The sequence below is a fragment of the Paramisgurnus dabryanus genome, chromosome 4, assembly GCF_030506205.2.
Source record: "Paramisgurnus dabryanus chromosome 4, PD_genome_1.1, whole genome shotgun sequence".
Taxonomy (NCBI): domain Eukaryota; kingdom Metazoa; phylum Chordata; class Actinopteri; order Cypriniformes; family Cobitidae; genus Paramisgurnus; species Paramisgurnus dabryanus.
In genome coordinates, this window is record NC_133340.1 from 1,569,072 (window position 1) to 1,594,684 (window position 25,613).

General features: G+C 37.6%; 1 protein-coding gene across 13 annotated transcripts in view; it reads left to right on the plus strand.

The window, feature by feature from the left end:
- The window catches only part of LOC135785855 (guanine nucleotide exchange factor DBS-like), an 88,016-nt gene extending 63,167 nt beyond the window's left edge, over positions 1-24,849 (plus strand). For 6 of the 13 annotated variants that reach the window (XM_065295441.1, XM_065295436.2, XM_065295444.2 and 3 more), the window contains 29 exons: positions 1,216-1,335; positions 1,426-1,542; positions 2,662-2,811; positions 3,135-3,259; positions 3,821-3,935; positions 4,019-4,138; positions 8,169-8,360; positions 8,456-8,647; positions 9,021-9,180; positions 9,637-9,689; positions 9,773-9,852; positions 10,079-10,145; positions 11,560-11,675; positions 11,888-11,957; positions 12,049-12,141; positions 13,190-13,282; positions 13,357-13,482; positions 13,600-13,821; positions 15,210-15,302; positions 15,411-15,489; positions 16,065-16,238; positions 16,870-16,962; positions 17,101-17,163; positions 19,390-19,464; positions 19,738-19,812; positions 22,775-22,884; positions 22,984-23,096; positions 23,334-23,437; positions 23,529-24,849. In XM_065295441.1, coding sequence (XP_065151513.1) covers positions 1,216-1,335; positions 1,426-1,542; positions 2,662-2,811; positions 3,135-3,259; positions 3,821-3,935; positions 4,019-4,138; positions 8,169-8,360; positions 8,456-8,647; positions 9,021-9,180; positions 9,637-9,689; positions 9,773-9,852; positions 10,079-10,145; positions 11,560-11,675; positions 11,888-11,957; positions 12,049-12,141; positions 13,190-13,282; positions 13,357-13,482; positions 13,600-13,821; positions 15,210-15,302; positions 15,411-15,489; positions 16,065-16,238; positions 16,870-16,962; positions 17,101-17,163; positions 19,390-19,464; positions 19,738-19,812; positions 22,775-22,884; positions 22,984-23,096; positions 23,334-23,437; positions 23,529-23,608 — 3,270 coding nt within the window. In that variant the 3' untranslated portion in view covers positions 23,609-24,849. The remainder of the gene's footprint in view (positions 1-1,215; positions 1,336-1,425; positions 1,543-2,661; positions 2,812-3,134; positions 3,260-3,820; positions 3,936-4,018; positions 4,139-8,168; positions 8,361-8,455; positions 8,648-9,020; positions 9,181-9,636; positions 9,690-9,772; positions 9,853-10,078; positions 10,146-11,559; positions 11,676-11,887; positions 11,958-12,048; positions 12,142-13,189; positions 13,283-13,356; positions 13,483-13,599; positions 13,822-15,209; positions 15,303-15,410; positions 15,490-16,064; positions 16,239-16,869; positions 16,963-17,100; positions 17,164-19,389; positions 19,465-19,737; positions 19,813-22,774; positions 22,885-22,983; positions 23,097-23,333; positions 23,438-23,528) is intronic. The other 7 variants (XM_065295437.2, XM_065295439.2, XM_065295440.2 and 4 more) reach the window with 7 other exon arrangements.
- Positions 24,850-25,613: the final 764 nt, after the last annotated feature.

Sequence of the window (25,613 nt, forward strand, 5' to 3'; positions counted from 1 at the left end):
CCCATTCGGAAATCGATTATTTACGTCTGGCAGAGATGACGAGCGGACACCATAACAGCCAAAGTCGGTTGTACAAAACCTTTATTTTTAGTAAACTTAGTGTACACAAACAATGTTCTCAATGCTCGCGTTCATGTGTAGAGATCCAGGTGATACTTTGAACAAAGTTTCATGTTGTGTCACGCCACCTTATGTTGTAAAATAGTGGTAGTTCGGTAGCAGCGGACATCGGCTGGAAGAACGCATCAGGGATCGAGAAGGCATCACACCCTAACTAAGATATATTTTTTTAAAGTAGCGTTTATTTTCATGACAGTCGAGATGTGACATGTTGTCTTTCGTAGCCCTTTACTGTATCCGTAAGAATCATAGACAGTAAAAGATAAGAAATCCGTAAATCGTAGCAAGGTAGCCAATGCTTGTCAATAGCCTACTGGTACTCGGTAGGTCCTCAAGATGGCGGCATGACGTAAAAGGTGACATGACTGAAATCCATCTATAGCGGACTGACACTTAGAGGGGGCGGAGTTAACGGATGCTCCCGCCAACGCCATCTAGCTGATGTCATCAGAGAATGATCGCCACAAGAAGGAGGAAGTTCTTTTTAGATTTTGATTAGTTTATGAAGGAACATTTTTTTTATAATGTCTTACATAATATTACATAAAAAAAGAGAATTTTCAGTTTTGGTTTTATTCGGACTTCAAAAATATTTAATACCATGTGACTTTTTTAAGAGTCAGATCTGAAAAATCTGATATTACTGCAGTAAAAATCAGTTAGCATCAAACCCAAAAACCCCTCTATATGTTACACTGAGAGACAGGAGACCCACCCTACAGATCGACATCATCCCCCTGTATCAATCTGTTTAATATTTTGATATGACATGATGCCCAGTGGGAGGGATTTTAATGGAGAGTCTATAAACATTGGTGCTCCTCGAGGGGTTTGTGTGTATTCATTCATACATTCAGAGAGGATGAGAGGCATAGTGAGACCATTGTTAGCCTTTCTAGTCTCTCAAGAAATGGAGTTGTCATGGCAACAGGATGTAGGTATGTGTATGTGTGGCTACTAGAAACGCTAACGGAGAGGGTTTGAATCTGGCACTGGCTCACATACATGGACCAGGGGATTAATATTTATTTTTTTATAGTTGCTTTATCTACGTTTTCGTGTGTGTGTGTGTGTGTGTGTGTGTGTGATCCGTAGGGCTCTTTCCCAGGCAACCTGCAGCTGGTGCTGGTACTGAGACCCACAACACTCTTCCAGCGAACAATCTCAGACATTTTATTTAAATTAAACAAGGATGAGTTTAAAATGAAGGTGCCGGTAAGTATGTATATGAAACAAAGAAATAATGAAATAAAATGAAGTACTTGCTGACAGTTTATAATAAAGTATGTGCGTGTGTGTTTGTAGGTTATAATGCTCAGCTCTGTGACTGAGCTTCACAGCTACATCGACCGCACACAGCTCACTCAGGAATTGGGCGGTTCGCAGGAGTACTGCCACGAGAAATGGATTTCACACCGTACTGTGAGTACCGACACTCTTCTGTGCTGTTCGGATCGACAGACGAAAAAACATTGAACAGACATGGGTTGGTTAAGACGTATAAACGGCACAACAGACAGATGAAACAATAATATAATGAAGAGCTCAGATGCAAAGGCCGCTAAATCTGTCAAAAATGAGATCATGATATTAACCGAATTAGGGATGCTAAACAATTAATCGTGATTAATCGTTAGCAGAATAAAAGTTTTTGTTTACATTACATATGTGTGTAAACTGTGTATAATAAATATGTATATATATATATAAATATGAACACATTCATGTATAATAAAAAAAAAAAAATATATATATATATATATATATATATATATATATATATATATATATTAAGTATTTATATTTATATATAATATAAATTATACATAAATATACAAATGTATATACACATGTAAACATTTCTAAAACATATACATGCATGTGTGTACATAATCGCGATTAATCGTTAGCAGAATAAAAGTTTTTGTTTACATTACATATGTGTGTAAACTGTGTATAATAAATATGTATATATATAAATATGAACACATTCATGTATAATTAAAAAAAAAAAAATATATATATATATATATATATATATATATATATATATATATATATATATATATATATATATATATATGTATATACACATGTTAACATTTCTAAAACATATACATGCATGTGTGTACATTTATTTATACAAAGTTATTATACACAGTTCACACACATATATGATGTAAACAAAAACTTTTATTCTGCTAACGATTAATCGCGATTAATCGTTAAGCATCCCTAAACCGAATGCTTAAATTCTTCATTAAGTAGGCCATCCCAACCATCAATTGAATACTATGCCCTAAAACGCTAAAATGGTGCAATAATACACTCCCTTATCTTTAAACAAATTAATTGCTTCTCTTCCCTTATCATTTGTGGACTTGCTTTTAAGTAATCAGTAATTGATTTTCTTCACTTTTGTATTGATCTGCGTTGTGTTTAAGTACCACACACTTGTTTATAATGTATGCTTTTGTTCTGATTCATTCAGCGATGGGTTGCTGTATAATTTATGATTTTTGCTTCACGACGTACTTTCAGGCCATTGAAGGGTTCGCTCTGATGGTGAAGAAAACGGCACAGACTCTCCAGGCATTCGGGACGGAGCTGGCGGAGACAGAACTGCCCAATGATGTAGAGGCCACGTCTAACCTTCTGACCATCCACATCGAGAAGAAAGACAGGATGAAGGTCAGAAAAGAAAATTACTTGGGTTATTTGTCATAATAACTGGCTGAATTTAGAGTGTATTATAAAACACTAAAATGCAGTTTTAAATTAACTAAGAGTTTTTTTTATCCTTTTTTCCAAGGAACGTTAGCGTTCCATGGAATTCTCCCAATCTGAACGGCCAACCTTAAATAAGATTAGATATACTACAGTGTAATAAACAATTTAATATGAATGGATCACATGACCATAAGCCATAAAGAAATTATAAAAGGGTTGGATTTAATAATTCATGCTTTGCATTCGATGGTGTCGGACTGAATAGCAGGTCACTTTGTATGCAGGAGGACTTGAGGATTGCTCTCTGTCAAGGAGGACGTTTGTTGGAGAGCATCAATGAGCCGCTGGTGAAAGATCCAGATTATACCATGAACCAGGATGAACTGGAAAACTTGTCTACGGTTCAGAGGTGTGTGTCCATGTGATAGTAGTTAGTGCTCTTCAATGCAAAAAAAAGAAAAACGAGATGCTTTAAATGTAACAGTGGACCTCTACGTGTCCTTGTTAAGTTGTTTTAGCAAGATTTAAGATCTGGTCAGGTGTGTTTATACACACAGCCACCTGGTGTATATTATCTAGCAAACGACAGGCATATGTGCGGACCAGCGTCAACTGACAGTAATATACTGAGGTTGTGACCCTTTGAATAATGGAGCGTTCTGGGGTGCAGATGCTTGTCTGTGTTTAATATCCACAGGCTTATCCTGTCACACTTTATTATTTATATGTGGATATGTTTTATATTTAAGGATGAAGTCTCAAACTTAAAGGATAAAAAATTATCGTTTTCATGTCATTTTAAAGAGTGACTTCAATGTTGCAAAGTATGCATGAGGCATTTGTGGTGCTTTTATGCCTGTAGTTTATTTCTGTAGCTTAAATGGTAGAAAGGAGTCAAAAAAATGACATAATTGAATAAAAAAAAACATTTTGCACGATGTTAAAATGAACATCTCTGTTTTTGCTATAGGCTGCTTGGTCAGTTAGATGAGACGGAAACGGCGTTTGATGATTTTTGGGACAAACATCAAACCAAGCTGGAGCAGTGTTTGCAACTGAGGCATTTTGAACAGGACTTCAGGGAGGTGAGATACATGAGTTTAAAATTTGTGTGTGTCGTGTGTGTCTGAGCAGTCATTGGTAATGCAATTGTTTTTCTTTGTTGTAGGTCAGACCTCAGTTAGATCTGGTGTATGACAGACTGACAGGCTTCTCTGATGTAGGAATAAGCCCCGCCCACGCTGAACATATCCTGAAAGAGCTGACCAATCATGAAGAGCGAACATGTGTAAGTATTAAACTGCTGCTGTGTGATGAAAGGTTTGCGCACACATATTAGTTGTTGTTGTAGCATTGTATTAATCATTGGCTAATCCTAAAGGGACACTCCCCTTTTTTTGAAAATAGGCTCATTTTACAGCTCCCCTAGAGTTAAATATTTGATTTTTACAGTTTTGGAATCCATCACTTTTAGCATAGCTTAGCGTAATCCATTAAATCTGATTAGACCATTAGCATCGCGCTAAAAAAGCGTTTTGATATTATTCCTATTTAAACTTGACTCTTCTGTAGTTACATCGTGTACTAAGACCGAGTAGCAGGGGACTATTTTCAGGCACTGCGTAATATCATTGCGCCTTGCTGCAGCCATGTTACGGCAGTTAAGTCCTTGATTATTCCGCCAGAATGAGAGTATAGTTCCAAGTTATATCTGCCTAGAAAATCACAACTTTTAATTTTCTGTCAGTCTTAGTACACGATGCAACTACAGAAGAGTCAAGTTTTAAATGGGGAAAAATATCAAAACTCTTTGGTTATTTTTGAGCGCGATGTTAATGGTCTAATCAGATTCAATGGATTATTCTGCTTAGAGTGCTAGCGCCAGACCCCGAGATCAGCTGAATGGATTCCAAAATGGTAAAAATCATATTTTTAACTCTAGGGGACTAAAAAATTTGCATATTTAAAAAAAAAGTGGAGTGTCCCTTTATTCCAGGGGTTCTCAAAGTTTACATTCAAAGGTCCGAATCTGAATTCTCATCATTTTCATAGGTCCGGAAAAACTTTATGTAAATCATTTGTTTATATAACAAATCAACACAAACAGTTTGGGATAAACATAAGTGTATTTTGCATTTAAAGTAAAAAAATTTTTTAAACATAAACACAAGAAATATGCAAAAAGTAACCAGGTGCAAAATACAGAGCAATCTAATTAGAGAAATGGCACAGTTTGTTCTCCATCAGATGCATAAACCATGGCAAAAAAGTGTGGTTGGTAGGCAGAGACACTGACCAAAATTAGGGGTGCACCTATAAATTGGTTAATGATGCTTGCTATGCTTCTCATGAATTACGGTGAAATGCCGCTACATCCAAAAGCCAGGGGGCGCTCTCGGGCAGAAACTTAATATGCGCTGCAGACGAAGAACAAGACACACGCAGCTCCAGGAAATGTCTTAAGGATATATTTATATTGCTGTTCTTCAAACCTTTTCAGGTATTTTCATGATAATAAAGAATATGTATAAAGATTATGTTTGACGAGTGTTGCTTTTTTAAATGCATGTTTTAAACGACTCAAACCAACAGTGATTGCAGATTGATAAGGACTTACTGATCAAAAGCCGTAGTACGTGAAGTAGCTGTGCATAATATCTGGGTGTGATGGCTACAGCGTCACACAGGAAATTTTTAAATAACTCGTTTTATTTTCGGACCAGGAATACTCTTAAAGCAGACATATCATGCTTTTAAATCTGTCCTTTTTACATATAAATCATCTATTTGTGGTCTATGTAAAGCGCAACTGCAATGCTTGGGTCTGAATTCCTCATTATTATAGCCCCACAGGCCCCCTTTCTACCCCTTTTCTGATGTGCATCTGAGAGCAACTCGTTTTGGTACTGTCTTTTTAAATGCACGTCATACCCTGCCCCCACTCCAGGTTGCAGAGGTGACACTCGGTTAAACTCCACCCCGTTCGGCCATTTTTGTAGTTTTATAGCAGAGATACGATTATCTAGCTGCACAGAAACTTTTTATTTACTCGTTATTCACAAAATGTCAACAACGGAAGACTTGTCCATCCAGCCTTATATGTTCGCGCCAGAGTCGGAAACGTACTGAGAGGAAAATGAAGACGACGAACCTGCAGAACAACGTCTTCATATGGAGGTATCGCAATGGTCTGAGGCTGCAGCCTCCGGAGGTCGCATATCTAGGCTGCATACGACATCAAGACGGTCTTATTTCAGAATATTAACAATTATAAAGTTTACTATTATTCTTAGTTAATCGTAAGTTGTTGTAATATGCTCATGACTTGCAAATGTGATGCTCAGTTAACTTAAACCAGGCTTGATGCCCAAAAGCGATCTCCGCAGGCTGCAGCCTTCGGAGTGAGAAACAGCACTGCTAAACCATGACCACCGTGTACTTTACTTTTTTACTTTAAGTTATAAACTGCTTACCGAAGTGCTCTGCTCGTCGTCTCCAAAGAAAGAAGTAATTGACCCCTCAATCAGACGAAGTCTATCGGCAAATCCTTCTTTATACTGGCGGAGATTGGTGAAGTAGTTATCCTTAAAGTGCCTCGGGCACAGAAAAATGACTTTACCCACAGATGTGAGTACATTTCTTACGCTCTCGTAACTTCTGCATCCTTGAGCTTGGACTACAATATCGCAGCGAGAAATATAAAATGGCGGATTGCTCGTAGTGTTGGGCTGGAAGTCGATGTCCTTATTTAGCAGTTCCGCTGCAAATACTGTGACGTAATTGTTCAAAAAACGTAATAGATAATAGAAAAATCAGAACCAGTTGGAAAATATGACCAAAACAGAATATAAAGATATCAACAAAGCACCTGAAGAGACTAATTTCAACTTTTATGTACTTATAAACACTACAAATATACAACAAAATGCATTTAAGAGCCAAGAAAGTGGATTTAGCATGATATGTCTCCTTTAAATCTAAAAAGAAAACAAAACTAAACGAATGGTTTACAAGTTCAATATGCGTAATGTAGCAAATGCTCACGTTTAATCAATCACATAGAAATTAATGCACTTGTAATATGAAGTGGACGCGGGTCCGGATCAATTTCTCGTCGGGTCCGGATCCGGACCGGAGTCCGGACTTTGAGAACCCCTGCTTTATGCGCACGTGTATATTGCAAGTTATAGTCGTGCGTAAGGTCTACTAATAGCCTACTATGGCACAGAACATACGTACGACTATAAATCTCACTTTAGGCTGTGCGTTTGAAAATAAAAACAGACTACACCTAGGGTTTAACCCCAGAATTTTCTATGCTGTTTCAGAGGATCCCAAAGGGGATGTTGGCGCGGTAATTTGGGCCAAGGGGAAAGCTGAAAAATTAGCATATTTTAAAAAAAAGTGGAGTGTGCCTTTAAAGTCCCAATGAAATCAAAACTGACTTATTTTTTAATGTAATATTGCAGTGTTTGTATACAAACACTGTATCTGTGTTATACAAACACTGTATCTGTGTAAAACATTATTTATTTAAATTCATGTGCCCTGAATTTAAACTTTTTAATTAAAAAAAAATCTGAAAATGACTTGGGCGGGAGCATTCGTTAACTCCGCCCCCTCTAACTGTCAGTCTGCTGCGAGTTCCATTTCTGAATGAAACGCCTTTCTATAGCCAATCAAAGCACAGTGGAAAACACAAACCACGCCCACTTTTTCCCTCTTTCGTTTTATCTGTTTATCAAGGGGGTTTACGGGAAATGTAATATTGGTATTAGCATCAGCTAATGAACATCCCATAAACTGTAAGTTCACTTATAATGTATATGCAAGCGAAATTTTATAAGGTATACAGACCACAAGCATGCATCCATCCATTTATAAGTCAATTACATGAGTTTTCGCAAACTAACAATAAGCAATACTAATACACCTGCAGTATGTATTAGTACTAATATTAATTTTAACACTTAATAATATATTTTTTAAAATCCAAAGCACTAATAATCATTTTGGCGTTTACAAACATTAACAAAGATCCCTAAATGCTTAAAAAATATATATTGCTCATTGTTAGCTGATGCATTAACTAATGCTTGTACATACAGGCACATATTCTTTATATATGTAAGTCAAACTGTGTGTTTTTAAATTGCTGAGTGCAGCAGTTTCTGAAATTACCCGCATGTCCTTAACCGGGCCGGGGGAGAAGGGAGGGGCGAAATGATAAATCACCCCACTGAAACAAGGAGACTGTGGAGCATGTATGCACAGTAAAAAGCATATATATATATTAAATGATTTGTGTTTATGTGTAGGCGGTGTTGGACCTGGCGCTGGCTCTAGTGAGTGATGCGGACCGGCTCATTGAAGCATCTCATTACGCTGTGGACTCCATCCTTCCCAAATGCTCTGACCTGCGAGCTGTGTGTGAAGAAATCAGTGTTGTCCTGAAGGCCAAGAAAGCACATCTGCTCAAAGCCATGGAGCTACATCAGTGTTTAGAGAAGGTAGACATGCGCATTTTACATATAAAAATGTATAAGTGGTCTCAAACTTAATAGACATGGATTTAAAAAACACTTTATCTCTCCGTCACCATCAGGCCACTAAATGGTGCGACGATGGCATCTACCTGCTGGCATCTCAGCCTGTGGATAAGTGTCAGTCGCAGGATGGGGCGGAGTCAGCGCTGCAAGAGATTGAGCGCTACTTGGATACAGCCAATCAGCACAAGCTGACCGATTTAAATGGAATCTGGAGGGATTACGAATCAGTGCTCACACAAGACTTCAAGGTAAACCGATGAATCAGATAATCTGTTAATACATTAAAAGAAAACACAATGGTTTTGTTATCAAATGAATCCATACAAATGCACTTTTTAAATAATCAGATAATAATTCATACAATGATAATTTAACCATGTATTTCAGTATTATGTAGTGCTATAGAGAAAATATGCATATATAAGTACATGGGTTTTCAAAATGGGGTCTGTCCCCAGAACATTTCAAATTATATACAAAATATGGATATGAATTTTAGGAAAGGGGTCCCTCGCTGAAGGTTTTTCATATGTGGGGGTCCTTGCTGAAGTTTGAACACCCCTGTATAAGTATAAAGCTTCAGTATTTCTAATGCTATTGTATACTAAATATTTTAAACAGGATCAGGTGGACCGAGTGTTTCAGAAGCAGACGTCCATGCAGGAGATGTTTGAGAAGAGGAGGGTCAGCCTGAAGAAGTTAGCAGCCAAACAAACGCGGCCCGTGCAGCCGGTCGCCCCGCGTCCAGAGGCCATCATTAAATCTCCCCTCCCCTCTCCAAGTAAATGAAACGCTTTGAATTCAGTGTGGGGTTAAAGCTTAAGCCACGTGAACAAATAATACAAACTTTCCCGATCCAGAAATAGTGGTCCTTAGTTACAGTACAAAACAAACATCTAAAGGAATTAACTAATTAATTGAATAGATTTGAACTCTATTATATCAGTATATTGTACATGACTATAGCAGCTTCTCTCGACCGCAGTGCGGTTGTCTATATGTCCTTTTAATGTCCCCGTCCACCCCCCAACAAACACACACAGAAATTCATGCTTAGCTGCTTATGGTCACTCACGCACAATAGCTGTGGCTTTGTTGATTCTGCTGCCATCTAGTGTCCATAATGGAGAATTGCATACGTTCATTATTTCTTTACAACGTTTTATTGAGCATCATAAAGACAAGGTCACAATAAAGCCATTGTATACATAACATTAAATGTTATTTCTTTACGCAGTTCATAGGGAGAAGTCTATAGAGGGTGACATTATCAATGGAAACTGCAGAAAAGTAGGTTCTCCTCTCTGGAAAAATGCTTTTTGTAATTTCTTCTTATGTGCAGGGATTAAAGTGTTTTGCGTGTGCATTTACAGGGGGATTCACACTTGCTGAATGACAGCAGTAGACAACCATCTGTCTCTGACGAAGAGGAGAACTTTGCTGTGCTCAGACGGTCAGTGACGTGTCCCGTGCATGGATATTTAAATAGTCGATTTTATTTATATAGTGCTTGCAGCTTTACGGAAGATCCTCACTGAAAAGTTTATGCCTTTTAATAGGTCAATTGTGCTCTGGCTACACATTAAGAATGTAGCTAAATCTATCCCATGCTATGTCTATAGACAAAAGCTTGAATGTTACATAAACAGTGCTGATTGTGTCCTGTGTGATATTTGCAGGCACGTGATGAATGAATTGTTGGAGACAGAGAGAGCTTACGTGGAGGAATTGCTGTGCGTGTTGGAGGTGAGCTGCACTTATAGCTTTGCCATCACTCTATGACAGGGGTCTAACTTTTAGGATAAAGTCTACTCAAACCTTTTTTGTTTTACTTGTTGATATGTTTTATTATTGTTTAAGATGATAACATATATAAAAGAAGCCAAGCTAATATAAAAAATATGTAGGGGAGAGCGGGGCACAACCTAACGCTTTTTGGTTTTGGCTTAGTCGTTCAAAAAATATTTGAGTTTGATTAATTTTATTTTTACACAAGCAACACACAGATCTCTGGTACAAATGAACATTTGAAGTTTGTTTCTAGTACTTACCATTCTTGGACAATTACACCAAATGTGACAGAAGTGCAAACGTTACAACTTACCACATAGGTGGGGTTAATTGTAACAGGCAGTTACGCAAATATTAGTTTGCAGGCAAATATTTCAATACTATTTTGTCTATATACTTGAAGTGGATATTGTTTATATATCTGTCTATAATAGACAGTTATCCACACTGTATTCATTCATCCAGCCCTTTTCTAACAATAGTTCAATTATAAATGGATACAAATGTCTAAATATGTGAGAAAAAGCAGCACAATTATGACAAAACATTTTTTTATATGTGACCCAGTCTGTAATAACCATACTACAGTTTCAAAATCAAATTCTGAGATAATAAGCATCAAAATCTGATTTTAGCCATTCATTTCATTATAATTTCAATCTTAGACGTGACCTTATTCAATCAATATTAAAGAAATGAACAAAAATAAATTTGACACATGATTTTTAAATAAGACAGGCACATTTATTTTGTTGGCAGCCAGCAATCATTTGTGTGTAGCCTATTTAAAACAACGGCAAGAATTACGCTAACGTTAGCGGTTTTCATATCGTAAGTGCTGAGGGGTTAGTTGTAACACAGCGTTACAATTAACCCCGCTGGGTCAAAATATTTTCAAACCCACCAAAAAAGTTGCTAAGAGCTGCAGACATATTTCAAAACGATGCTATGTTTTAGTCAACAAGACACTGATTAATATGACATAGCATTGGAGTTGGGATCTTACACACCCAACTTAGAAACCAGAAAAAAAACATATGATGAAAAAATTTACTTGCATGCCTCCAAAACACTCGTTCATCAATAACTCTCTGGAAAAACATGATACATTTCCAATAATTTGCAGGATATCGTATTTTTGGCAGCGTAAAAAATACCAGAAAAAAACAAATCGCTCAACCCTGTCCAACAACTATGTTACAACTTATCCCGTGTTAGTTTTTTCCCCGCGCACCCCTGATAAATAACTACTGTGTTAAAATTGAGGCTATTAATAGAATGTGCTTTGGCGGGCTTGTTGGAAACCACTTCTCTATGAGTTCATATGATACTAACAATCAAATTATTTAACAATTGTATTGTTTTTCAGGGCTATGCAGCAGAAATGGATAACCCATCCATGGCTCATCTCATCCCCAACACGTTGCTTCATAAGAAGGACATCCTCTTTGGCAACATGCCTGAGATATACCAGTTCCACAAGAAGTGAGTGAGCCTTGTCGCACGATCTGTGTTATGTAGCTTTGGCTTATACGTGACGTTAACACACATTTCACAGATATTATTTATTCCAAAGCAAATCTCATCACATTTGTGCTTTACACTCATTCTCTAGGATTCAAACCCATTAACTTTGTAGTGCTTGTGTTGTGCACCACAGTTTTGTATTGAATGTCTGTCTATCTCATTTGTTGCAGAACTTTTCTTCGCGAGTTGGAGGCGTACACAGACTACCCTGAGCTGGTGGGCCGGTGTTTTCTAGAGAGGGTAAGTCTGATGTCACTTCCTGTGTTTCTATGGTTCATTATTAGGTGATTGAGCGGATTACTCATGTTGTTTTTTTACTACTTTCTTTCAGATGACGGATCTGCAGATCTATGAGAAGTACTGTCAGAACAAGCCTCGCTCAGAGTCTTTATGGAGACAGTGCTCTGACTGCGCTTTCTTTCAGGTCATCTTACTTTCGGGATGCTATAAAAGACACTGTTAAAAGACTGACACCACAGATGCAAATAAATCAAGCCTCTATAACTTAAAAGAAAAGCAGTGTGACACATAGTACTAAACTCTATGCAGAAGAACTATTTTTATATCATAGTTCGTTTTATTTCAAATTTAAAGGACACATATTATGCCAATTTTTAAAAGATGCAATATAAGTCTTAGCTTGATGAGCAAAATGACCTAAGAAAGTAAGTCTAGTTTTTAGACAAAAGAAACATACAATTTATTTGAATTTGTGGCAGATTTTTTTGCTTTTCAGTAAAAATTCACTTAAAATTTATTTATTTTTTTGTCTAGACTTTTTTTAGGTAATTTTGCTCATCAAGAAAATGCATCTTAACTCTTTCCCCGCTTTTGACAAGTTAACACTCGTCAATTAAGAGAAAACGCTTCCCTGCAAATGACTAGTTTTTCGGCTATCCGTATTTCCGCTACTATCCACCAGGTGACCCTCTTACCCAACTTATAAAACCCGGAAGCAACCCCTTAGGTCAAATGTTTAGTATGTATGTTTTAATTATCGATAAAGTCCTATACGAAGTCCTTTTTTCAAAAATGCAATCATCTCACCTTTTAGCTCAAAAAAACTTTCTTTTTGAGGAAACCTACCCATATATAAAAATAAAATAAGAGGTTATAAAAAATAAAAATAAATAGTTTTTTGTAAACAGGGATGTTTATATATTTTAAGAAGAACATTTTCTGGAAGGCATTAAACTTTTGTGAAAATCATAAAAAATGCTGTCGCTGACTGGCATCTTTTTTTTTTTAAACGCTGGCGGGGAAAGAGTTAACATAAGACTTTTTACATATTTGTACTGAAAACAAGACAATAAAAGTCATTTGCTTTCAGTAATTCAGTACATTATTTCGATTGTACGTATATAACATGTCTCACTTCACTCTCATGATCAAATAACATAAACTGTCTGCATGGATTAGCCATATGGTGTATTAAAATTAAAACAATAAAGAATGTATAATGTTGATTGCAGGAGTGTCAAAAGAAACTAGAACATAAACTTGGCTTGGACTCGTACCTGCTCAAACCTGTTCAGAGAATAACCAAATATCAGCTTTTACTGAAGGTAGGCCTGAGTTCAAATGTAAATGTGATATTTGCCCAGAGAGTTGTTATAGCATTTGTGTTGATGCGTATCAGGAACTACTGAAGTACAGTAAAGGCTGTGAAGCTGAAGATGACCTGCAGGAGGCGCTCTCCTCTATATTAGGAATCCTAAAGGCTGTTAATGACTCTATGCATCTTATCGCCATCACTGGATATGAAGTAAGCACGCTCTGCAGATTGATTACCATTTAATTTAACAGTCGAATAATAAAATCGTTTTGTGAAATGTAAAGAGGTGTTAAATTACAGTTTTTTACCCCTGACCTGTGCTTCCAGGGTAACCTGAGTGATCTGGGCCGTCTGATGATGCAGGGATCTTTCAGCGTTTGGACGGAGCATAAGAAGGGTCACGTAAAGGTAAAAGACTTTGCGCGGTTCAAGCCCATGCAGAGACACCTGTTCCTTCACGAGAAAGCTCTGCTGTTTTGCAAGAAACGAGAGGAGAATGGAGAGGGTTATGAGAAAGCCCCTTCATACAGCTTCAAACAATCGCTCAACGTAAGTGATTACACACAATATTACATTAGTTCATATTCATTTATGACCAAATTCTTTAATCTTGAATAAAAATCATGATTTGCAAGTCACAATAAAGTCACAATAAAAACAGACCCTGCCTGTGAAAACACAGTTAACTCTTTCCCCGCCTTTGACGAGATATTTCGTCATTAATGAGAAAACATTTGCATAAAAAACGTGTTACTTTGGGTTCACACCAGACGCGTTTGAGGCATCAAATTCGCGTCTACTGCTTCATTCTTACGTGAAAGCCACGCGTGAAACTCTAGTCACGCGCGGAAATTCACATCATGGGAGGGGCTTCAGCGACTCCGCTTGCTTCCTGTAATCACGTCACTACTTGGGCAAGCTCCTGATTGGTTAACGTGGTGCGTTTTTCTGCCAAAGTTCAGATTTTTCAACTCCCACGTTTCCCGCTGCAACGCTTAATTCGCGTCATTGAACTAGACACGCGAATGAGGCGGAATTGCGTCTAGCGCGCCACGCTAAATGCCTCATTCGCACCGCGAGACCTCCAGATGCGTCTTTACATTGACTTAACATTGAAATCAATACGCTTGATGCCTCTACCTCGACTGGTGTGAACGCAGCATTACTGATGAGGTTTTAGGGTTATTTGTAATACCGCGATAATGCACCAGATGGCGCACTTCCCTGATTTACAAAAAAATGGAAGCAAATTTTTTTTTCTTTTACACTGCGTTTATGTTTTGATAATCGTTCTGAATCTAATCACAATCTGATCATCAATCTGAACATAATTCGTTTCCAAAAATGCAATTATTTCAGCTTTTTTGCTAACAAATTTTTATATTTGAAGAAAAATAAACATATTTAAGAATTTATAAGCAGAGAAAAGATATAGATAGAATAAAACGGTTTTTCTAGTTTAGTTTGTTTAATTATTGTTTGTTTGAAAGCAGAGGGTCTGTTCTTACATTTGATATACTTGTATTTTTATATGTTTTTAGAAGAATATTTTCCTGGAAGTTTTTTGGAAACTTTGTGAAAATCACAAAAAATGCTGGCGGGCAACTTAAAAAAAAAAGACTGGCGGCAAATGAGTTAAAGTCATTTTTTGTGATTGGCTGTTTTCTACATAAAGTCATCCTATATAATGTAAAGGTCACGCTGTGAAAATAAAACCTTGATATCTTATAATATTGACTGAGTAAGGTCATGCCAAAGGTAGAAATCAATGTGAATGTTTTGATCAGTATGATCTTCCAAAATGTACATAAAAACACGTGGATGTAAACTCGATTAGCTTGAGCCATTCATATTGTTTAAAATAATGTATACGTGGTTAACAGTAGAGTATATCTCAAGAAAAATAGTCTGATTATGTTTGTCTTTTCATCTGATAGATGAGCGCTGTAGGTATTACTGAAAACGCAAAAAGTGACAACAAAAAATTTGAGATCTGGTGCAACTCTCGGGAGGAGGTCTATATTGTACAGGTAAACAGCTTTTTAAATTTTAAAAGCAAGCCTTCTGTAAATCTATTTGAATGTACATGATTCACTATAATAGGCTCTTTGCCATTTCATTTTATTATTTATTTTCAGGCACCGACACCAGAGATCAAAACAGCTTGGGTAAATGAGATCCGAAAGGTTTTAACTGGCCAGCTAAAAGCCTGTAGAGGTGAGAAACCCTGTGCCTTACTAATCATTTGTCAACACGTATGGTATTTATGAGCACAAACTATTTTAGGATTTTGTATAGCTGAACCAAATAATAAAATAAGACAATTTTATACAGTAGCACATTTGTGACTCTGTACTACAAGACCAGGCATAAGGGTCAATTTAGATTTTTGATTGATCTATGGTTTGTTGGGATAGGACGATGGTTGGGCGAGATACAGCTATTTGAAAATCTGGAAACTAAGGGTGCCAAAAAATTAAAATATTGAGAAAATTGCCTTTAAAGTTGTCCAAATGAAGTCCTTAGCAACACATATTACTAATGATAAATACATTTTTATATATGTATGATAGGGAATTTCCAAAATATCTTCATGTAACATGATCTTTACTTCATATCCTAATGATTTTGGAATAAAAATGTATCATTTTGACTAATACAGTGTATTGTTGGCTATTCCTACAAATACACCGCGTGACTTATGACTGGTATTGTGGTCTAGGATCACATTTCATGCTTGCTTCTATAAAAAAGTCTGTCATTATGTTTCTAATGATTTTGATGTGTGACAGAAGCGAGTCAACAGAAGACTTCAGAGCAGTTAACTCCCACCAGCACCACCCTTATCATGAGCCCCTTTAAGAGCAACCCAAAGAGCGTCAAGAAGGGAGACGAGAAGAAAACCGACCCAACAGTAGTGGATTCCAGCATGACATCATTACCCAAAAACACTGATAAGATCAAAGGTCAGTCAGTTGTCCTGAGTTTATGGATATATTGCTTCACAAACACAATAAGGTGCTATTAACTACATTGTCAGACTCTATGCTCAGAATTATCAACGAATGTTTCTCAACAAGTCACTGAGTCACGTGATCAGTTTTTCAACCAATTAGATGTTGATTATCTTATGTTACACAGGATGTTGTTTGGAATCAGTTGACGTTATGGCTATGTCCAAAATATCCCCCCTATAGGCCTACTTTCATTCACTATTCCCTACATTAGTTCACTAATATAGTTCACACGAATAAGTGAATGAAAACAGTAAGTAAACTCAAGTTTTATAAATTGAATAAGAGTGCCACCTAGTGGATAATAGCAGAAATATGGATTGTCGTAAAAACGTTTTCTGTTAATTGACAAGAAAACTCCTCATTAATGGAATTTATTTCGGACACAGCATATTTTTGATTCAGATAACCTATCAATAAAAACAATCCCATAGTGTTTCAGAAGTCCGCTGCTGTCCTTCTGCATTTCTGTGATGTTCTTTTCAGCCCTCTGTTATTTTCTTATACCTGTCTATTTCTCTTATTCTTCTGGCTAATCCTGTAATCTTATTTCCTTTGTCTTCTTTTCTTCTGTGGAGAATAGACGAGACTGTCACCAGTCCCAACACTGAGAGAGCTGCAGTGGCAAAAAAACGTTTTACACTGCAGGGCTTCAGTAACCTCAAGAGCCAAAAAGGTACAGCTATAGGAAACGGCTTTAAATGGCAAATACAGTACTGTTACTGAATTATGCTAAAACATTTGTCAAATAATTTGTTAATTATACATTTTTAAAATGAACATTTCAAATTTGACTTAATTTATCCAACTGCAGAGCTCGTATCGCCCTCTGGTGGTAAAAGTCAAACATTACCGATGGTCACTCTCTGTCCTCCAGGTATATTGCCATCTCAGATACTTTAAACTAGCTTGTGGATGAGTCTAGATTAGCATCAGTAGTTGCTAACTGTACACTGTAAGAAAATGTTGGTTCAACCTAAAAGTCACCTGGTTGCCTTAAAACTTTTTAAACAATTTTAACACAACATTTTTGATTCAACTCATATTTTTAAAGGAAAAATATTTTACTATGTTCTTACCTCAACTTAGACTAATTCATCTTTTTTCAATGCGTGCACTTTTAATCTTTGTACAGGGCGTCATGAATGTGTTAGCATTTAGCCTAGCCCCATTCATTCCTTAGGATCCAAACAAAAGTTTTATTTTGTGCCACCATACTTACTCGTGTAACTACTCATGTAACAGTCTTTAAATAGGGAAAACATCGAAGTATTCGGTGGCTTATAAATTCATCCCAGTTTGGATCCTAAGGAATGAATGGAGCTAGGCTAAATGCTAACACATTAACAAGGTGCTGTAAAAAGATTTAAAGTGCACGCATTGAAAAAAGATAAATTTGTCTAAGTTGAGGTAAGAACATAAAATATTGAAAAACGGTGGTAACTTACTTTTTTAAGTTGAACCAACACATTTTTTAACACTATAGAATATTTACCGAGCCCCTAAGGTGACATTTGAGTAAAAAAAACTAAAGTTTAGTTTTATGTGCTCACGTGAAACTTTCATGTGCTCACGTGAAACATTCACGTGCAGATTTTGTTTTAAAGTTTAGTGAAAGCAAAAGTTTCAACTAAACGAGATCGTTTCACTTGCGCACGCTATAGTTTCACATGCGCACGCTTTAGTTTCACGTGCGCACGCAAAACTAAACGGGATAGTTTCATGTGCGCACGCAAAAGTATCACGTGCGCACGCAAAACTAAACGAGAGAGTTTCACATGCGCACGCAAAAGTTTCACGTGCGCACCCAAAACTAAACGCGATAGTTTCACGTGCGCACGCAAAAGTATCACGTGCGCACCCAAAACTAAAAGAGATAGTTTCACATGCGCACGCAAAAGTTTCACGTGCGCACCCAAAACTAAACGAGAGAGTTTCACATGCGCACGCAAACGTTTCACGTGCACACCCAAAACTAAACGCGATAGTTTCACGTGCGCACGCAAAAGTTTCACGTGCGCACCCAAAAGTATCACGTGCGCACGCAAAACTAAACGGGATAGTTTCACGTGCGCACGCAAAAGTATCACGTGCGCACGCAAAACTAAACGAGATAGTTTCACATGCGCACGCAAAAGTTTCACGTGCGCACCCAAAACTAAACGCGATAGTTTCACGTGCGCACGCAAAAGTATCACGTGCACACCCAAAACTAAACGCGATAGTTTCACGTGCGCACGCAAAAGTATCACGTGCGCACCCAAAATTAAACGAGATAGTTTCACATGCGCATGAAAAATTTTCATGTGCGCACCCAAAACTAAACGCGATAGGTTCACGCGCGCACGCAAAAGTTTCACTTAGGCACGCAAAACTAAACAAAATAGTTTCACATGCGCACGCAACAGTTTCAAATGCGCATGCAACAGTTTCACATTCGCAAACAAAAGTTTCAACTTTATTTACTTTTCTTAGGTGCTCTGTAAATATAGCATTGGTCCATCCATACAAAATGACAAAATCCAACTCATTTAGAGGCGATTAAATATTTGAAATATTTGTGGAGCAGGATGTTAGAACCAATGAGATTTCAACTGTAGGTCGAATTACCCAGCATAACATAGCTGTAATAGAAACCGAGTATCTGTCTTCTTGCTTGACGTAGTCGTGACTTTACTTTACGTCAAAGACCTTGTCACCGGTTACAGTATTAAGGCGCGGTCACACAGCAGGCAATTAAATTCCTGGAGGTCATCACAGTACAGTGGACTCTATCTGCTATTTGCTGATAGCAGTCGTTCCTACGTCACCTTAGGTTTCAACTCTATCAGGAAGCGGATTAGCATCTCCTCTCCCATTGGTAGTTGCCACATTACATCACCGGCGTAATTCAACTTTACCGCATTGCTATCTGTTGTTGTTACTTAAATAGCTTCAGATTGCTCCAGATCACTGTTAGTGTAAACGCCTTTTACAACTTCAAAAGATGAGTCAAAAATGTCTCATGTGTGTGTACCTTCCTACCAACCCTGTCTTTTTCTTGTTTCCTGGTTTTGTCCTTTCTTATGCTTTCTCCCTTTTTCCTTCTTGCTTTGGCTGCCAGGATCTCCCCCTAGTCCCGATCACAAAACTAAAAGACATGAGATTAAGAGCGATCCCACGCCATTTGGCTTCAAAGGTACAGCCAGCATGCCTTCGTGTAAAATCACTCATGGCCATCCTAAGCATTTATTTGTACATATTACATAGACTTTCATTATATTTTACTTTTATGTATTGTTTCACCTGATCCATACATCAAATCCAAATGTAAAGCCCTTCTACAGGATATTATGTGTAATGTGCTCACAATCCATGCAAATCTATATTTAGTTGTATATCATGCTATAACTGATCTATGGGGGTGGATACTAAAGCGGTGAAAGGTTCTTATTGGCTGCCTCTCCCGCAGACGCAGGTCCTCACATCACTCTTACCCGAGTGAAGTGGCTGAGCACATCTAGTCTGTTACAGGCTAAAAGGAGAGGTAACTAGATGACTGGTGTGGGAATGAACTTTAACTACTCCGTCGTCTTTATTGCTCACTCGTGGCAAACTCCCAAACACAGACTGGAAGCACTAACTACGAAGCATTGTATTATTTTACTGCGAGTGGTTGTTTATGCCAGATAGCATCTGCTATAGACATAACTGCTCAATTGTTTATTATTAAAAATGCCTTTTAGGTATATGTGAAACCAATGCTGAGATTTCATATAATTGCTTGTACAGTAAGTGATGGATGATATCAACATTCCCAATTTAAGCCTTTTTTGAAACACGGTAATTTTACTGTAATTTGCAATGATTGTGCAAGAGAATCCACTTTAGAAAATACAATCCTTCGGGTGGAAACATTCGAGTTTAATGATGCACGAGTGTCTGGTTTGGGTTTCTGTCAGCTGGTTTGCGGTGCTGGATTCACTTTTACTGAAACCACAAATCTATCTCTGCCAAGCACTTATATGCACTGTTATTCGTAATTATCCACTACTAAAGATGCATTTAAAGATGTTTATTTATCTCTCATGAACATGTTTTTGTGTTGGTTTGTGGTTGTGTCACATACCCCTTTCACAATCTATCATCAAAATCATTGTCATCTGAACATGAAACACAGACAGCTCTTCCTGTTAGCTCAATGCCTGAAGCGGTTGTTTATTTCTCTTTTCAAATGTACACGAGCAAGAGATACTTCATTCCTAAAACTAGTAAGCTGCCTACATAGATGACATGATTAAGGAGCCTTTTACGGGAACGTACGTGCATGATCGAATGCACAGCCTTGCAAAGCACAGTTTAAGCAGGTTTTATACTTCTGCATCAATTGTGCGGCGTAGCCTGACATGCACCGCTCCCAAATTGAAATGGCGTTTCATTGCACCGCAAGCTCTGTGATTGGTCTGCTAAAACCCCTACCGTCAGGTCAAAAATTAAAAACAAAGATGGGCTAAGTTGAGAGGTGATATTAGGTGACTAAAACAATATTCACTATATATTTACCTCCATCAATGCTTGACCTCTCAAATAACATAAACAAGCTTCTTCTTCAATTAATGGGTTTACTAGGCAAGTTGCTGCTTCTTCGGTTGTTGCTCTGCTAATGTGCGTTACACACCTGGATACTGCCTACGAGTGGTCTGCATGTGTAATTGCACGTCACCGCAAACAACGATGCAGAAGTATGAATGAAAACCGACTTTTAGTCTAATGCTGGGTTCAGACCAGCTGCGGTAGAGCTGTCAAGCGCGAGTGATTTTAATGTTAAGTCAATGTGAAGACGTGTTGACGCGTGTCTAGAGGTCTCGTGGTGCAAATGTGGCGTTTAGTGTGGCGCATTAGACGCGATTCCGCCTCATTCGCGCATCTAGTTCGCGCGAATGGCGCGAATTCAGCATTGCCGCAGCAAACGCGCGAGTTGAAAAGTTTGAACTTAGGCGGAAAAACGTGCCGCGTTAACCAATCAGGAGCTTGCTCTAGTAGTGACGTGATTAAATAAAGCGAGCGGAGTCGCAAAAGCTTCCGCGTGAATGTCTTGATGACTAGAATTTCACACGCGGCTTTCACACGCGAATCGGGCAAGTAAACTCAAGCTGTTCAAGCTGCAAACTAGGTGTGGTTGACGCGATTCTGATGCCTCAAACGCAGCTGGTGTGAACCCACGGTAAGGCTTCAAGGCTACAGCGTAGACCCTACGCAGAAGTATAATGAACGCTTTATTTGACTTGTACGTCTATGCGGAGTTTGTCAAAATGCAATGCATCTCCTGGGCTACATACTACATTCTCCTGTACGTACGCGTGACCTATGTGTACAACAGGCACAAGGTTTCAAAAAAATCTGGTGGTGCGTGTACAGTACGCACACACTCTTCTGATGACAAAAATTGCATCACACACACTGTACACGGACCCTTGTGTACGCGTAAAAAATTGAGCATACTTCGGCCCTGCGATACCTTAATTTAGCTAAAATTAAATTAAAACATTAACACAAGCCCAGAATGCATTGCTACATACTAGATGAAATTATTAGAAAATAATTTGTTCAGTATTTACTGCACTAATTAAATTAAGTACAGTCAAATATTAGTGGACTATTAAAGTCCCTTTAAGGAAGTCGTGCCACTCGGTAGCTACGTTGGAATTATTTCAGTCATGCAGGACTAAATTCCTAACTTTTTGAATGATGAAAGACTGATATCTGAAAGACAGAAATGTGCGTAAACCACAATTAACCCTTAAACTCTCTGGATCCACCGGCGGGTCCAAAACTGCACTGCAAAAAAATTATTTTCAAGAAAAATAATTCTTAGTATTTTTGTCTTGTTTTCAGTAAAAATAGCTAAAAATTCTTAAATTAAAATGCTTTTACTTAATGAGCAAAACGACCCAAGAAAGTAAGTCTAGTTTTTAGACCAAAAATATCAAATTTAAGTGATTTTGTGCATAAAACAAGCAAAAAAATCTGCCATTGGGGTAAGCTAATTTTTCTTGAATTTTTCTTGAATTTAGTGCAGATTTTTTTGCAAGCGTCTCACGTGATCCCCCAGAGAATTGACAGTGTTAATCGATTTTTGATTGGTTCTTTATACTGGAAGGCGGGACTTCCATCTCCAGATCGGCCATATTAAGTGTTGCATTACCCCATGTTTATAGTAATACAAGTGCTCAATCTTGATTATATCTATCATCATTGGTGCAATTTAGTATAAACTATACTGCAACCAGTTTGTTGTGTTTCACCTGCCTGTGTTTGTGCCACATGGAGATACTGAGTGTTTCAAATCAACTGCATGAATATCGGTGTGCAGCTACCCAAGTAGTAGTAGTAGACTCAGAGGCAGCTTACTAGTTCCTTGCACCATCTTCACGGTTTGCCACTCTCTTGTCCCACATCACCATAACCCAACCATCACCAAGTTGTTCACCTGTGTTCTCGTCTTCAAGGGTTCACCAAGGCATCTCTGTCTATGGATGCGTCAGAGGAGAACGACGATTATTCGAGCGCTGAGGATCCCATGAACTCTGATCCCGAGGAAGATGGAGGAAAGAAACTGGTGAGTCATTGTAGCTGCAATTACCCAAAATCCCTTGTCCAATTTTTTTGACTTTCACCCACAACAGCCTCATATTTGATTGTTTGTTTGTGCGTGTAGTCTCCAGGCAGGTATGTGGTAGTTGCTGACTATGACAAAAGTGGACCGCAGGAGCTGGTGGTAAAGAGTGGAGACACAGTGGAGCTGGTGAAGGAGGGAGATGATGGACGTTGGTAAGTGTCCTACATTCAGTGTTGTGCAAGTTCGACAACACTCGCCTTCACTACAGTTTTTCCAGATGAAGCGAACCCATAATTAGATTTGTTTTAAATATCAAATGTTACGTAACAGAAGAGCGACATAAATTTGTGACCCTGTTGTACTTTGATCTCGATTAATACAATTAGACGGCATTTGTATGCGTTTGTTGTCTTGGTCTCATGTTAATGCTCTGTTTTGTGGTCATTCAGGTTTGTGCGTAATCTGAGGTCCAGTAAAGAGGGCTGGGTCGCTGCCGCAAACCTGCTCACGCTTATCGGAGAATCTAAATCGTCTCAGTCTCTCTCCAGCTCGGGTAACACATCGCCCACCAAATAAAATTGCTGTGAGTCAGTGTGCTGCTACATCACATCGTAACTAACGTAACTGTACGTGATTTTCAACAGATGGCAGTGGATCTGGAAACCTCAGCACATCCTCCAGTTGTAGCGAGACCTACACGAGTTTCTCGGACATCAAAGCCTGATGCCAGTGGCTCGAACCCGCTGCAGCGCCGCCTTGTGGCAGCTCCCTCACAGTGCACTTTTTACTGACGCTACTCAAGTCTTGTACTGTATTGAATCACTTCTGCTGAGAAAATATACAGACTTCTGGAGTCAGTGTCCTCCATTCAGGATATTTAAATAGAGGTCCAGTCCTTCTCAGCATTTACTTCTTTATATGTGGAGCGATACATTTTAATCCCTTTGAAGTAGTCTTTTCGTCCATTTTTTTTTAAAATTATGCTGTTACCTGCATGATGGTTTTCGTAAATGATGACAAAACAAAAACAATCCGAGTAGCCCATAGTTACAAATGACTTTTATTTAAATAGGGTCTTTAAGTAGACATCACGGGTCTCCATCAGTTGTATTGATCTTACATCCAGTATCTTTTGGCAACGTCTGATTTTCTTACCGTCATAAGCTCCTGTCTGATTTGCTGTAGCAGCAAGACAATGAAATTGTGTTTTTTTTACGATAGATATTCTTGATATGCCTGAATCCAGCAATTGAAATGACTGTGAAAAGTCCTGTCATTCACTGTATGTATTAATCAAAATCTGTATAGTTTAAATTATTTCCTGTAAAAGAAGATTTGTACAGATATTAACTTTTATCTCATGTTTTTCATTAAAACAGTATATAAATATATACATATTGTATATGATGACCACTATTGTTGTGTGTCAATGAATTGTATTTTATTGTATTTTGTTGTATGTGTCACTTTATTGAGCTGCACCTTTCATGTACATGGTATTACAGTTTTCCAGTAACAGCATACCAGTTGTATTCACATTGTATGTTATTTAGTTAATGTAATTTATTGTGTCATGATAATCTATCATTTCATTGGTATAAAAGAAGGAAATTGACAATAAGTAAAGTATTTTCTAAAATCTGTCAACAAGTTGGTCTACATTAATTGATCAGAAACGGTTGATTTTGGCGATTAACTAAATATTATACTGGATTTCTTTATATTCAAAATTGCATAATTGTAAATGTGTTTAATCATGTTCAGCAATACAACATCACTGTCAATTTTTACATTTTATGTGGCACATTGCTGCATGTTATTCTTTTAGCTCTACTTGTTTTTATTTGGCATTAAAGCATTGTTCTGTATTAGACTCTGTAAATGTGTAAATATGTATTTAAGAGGTTGTATGAGATGAATACATTTAAAGTGTTTAGGCATAAATAAACTTCACTGAAACATTTAGTCCTCTTATTCTTGTTCCATTATTATTTCATCTTTATCTACACTGTAAAAAAATCTGTAGAAATTACAGTATTACTGCCAGGAATTTACTGTAGATTAAAATGTGTTATTTATTTGCAACAGCTTGTTAACGTTTAATGTTAATTTAACTTTGAACAAGTTTTTATCTTTACAGAATCGAACTAAAATAACAGCTTCATGCAAAGCATTCAAAATCTGAAGGAAAAAAACAGAAAAAGGTTGATGAGGATTTCTTGTTCCCAGACTGCTTTGCATGGTGGCGTTATTTTAGTTTTATTCTGACAAAAACTGTTCATTTAACTTTGAACAAACTGTTGGCAGTAAATAACATATATTTAAATCTACAGTAAATTACTGGCAAACAGCTGCATAACTACAGGTATTTTTACAGTGGTGTTTTTTTAGATCTCTCTTAAAATGAAATCCTGTAGATACGGAAACATCCAACTAAGCATAACTATTTTTCCAATTAATTTTCAGCATAAAATAATAGTTAAAAATGCTGCTGAATTAAAGACACGCCCACTGTCTGTTTCCAGATGACTGACAGCGACTCGGTGGCCCCGCGCCCATGTAGTCTTTGACCGTGACAGTCTTTGTGCGTCTTGTCCTATAGTTGGCATATGACGCGACATTTTATAGCGTCGTGATTCACACGATTCGTGAGTCATGCGCCCTTTACAACCACAGTTTCTGTATAATAAAAGGCGTGTTCGACTGTATGCCGCACTGCGCAGATCAAT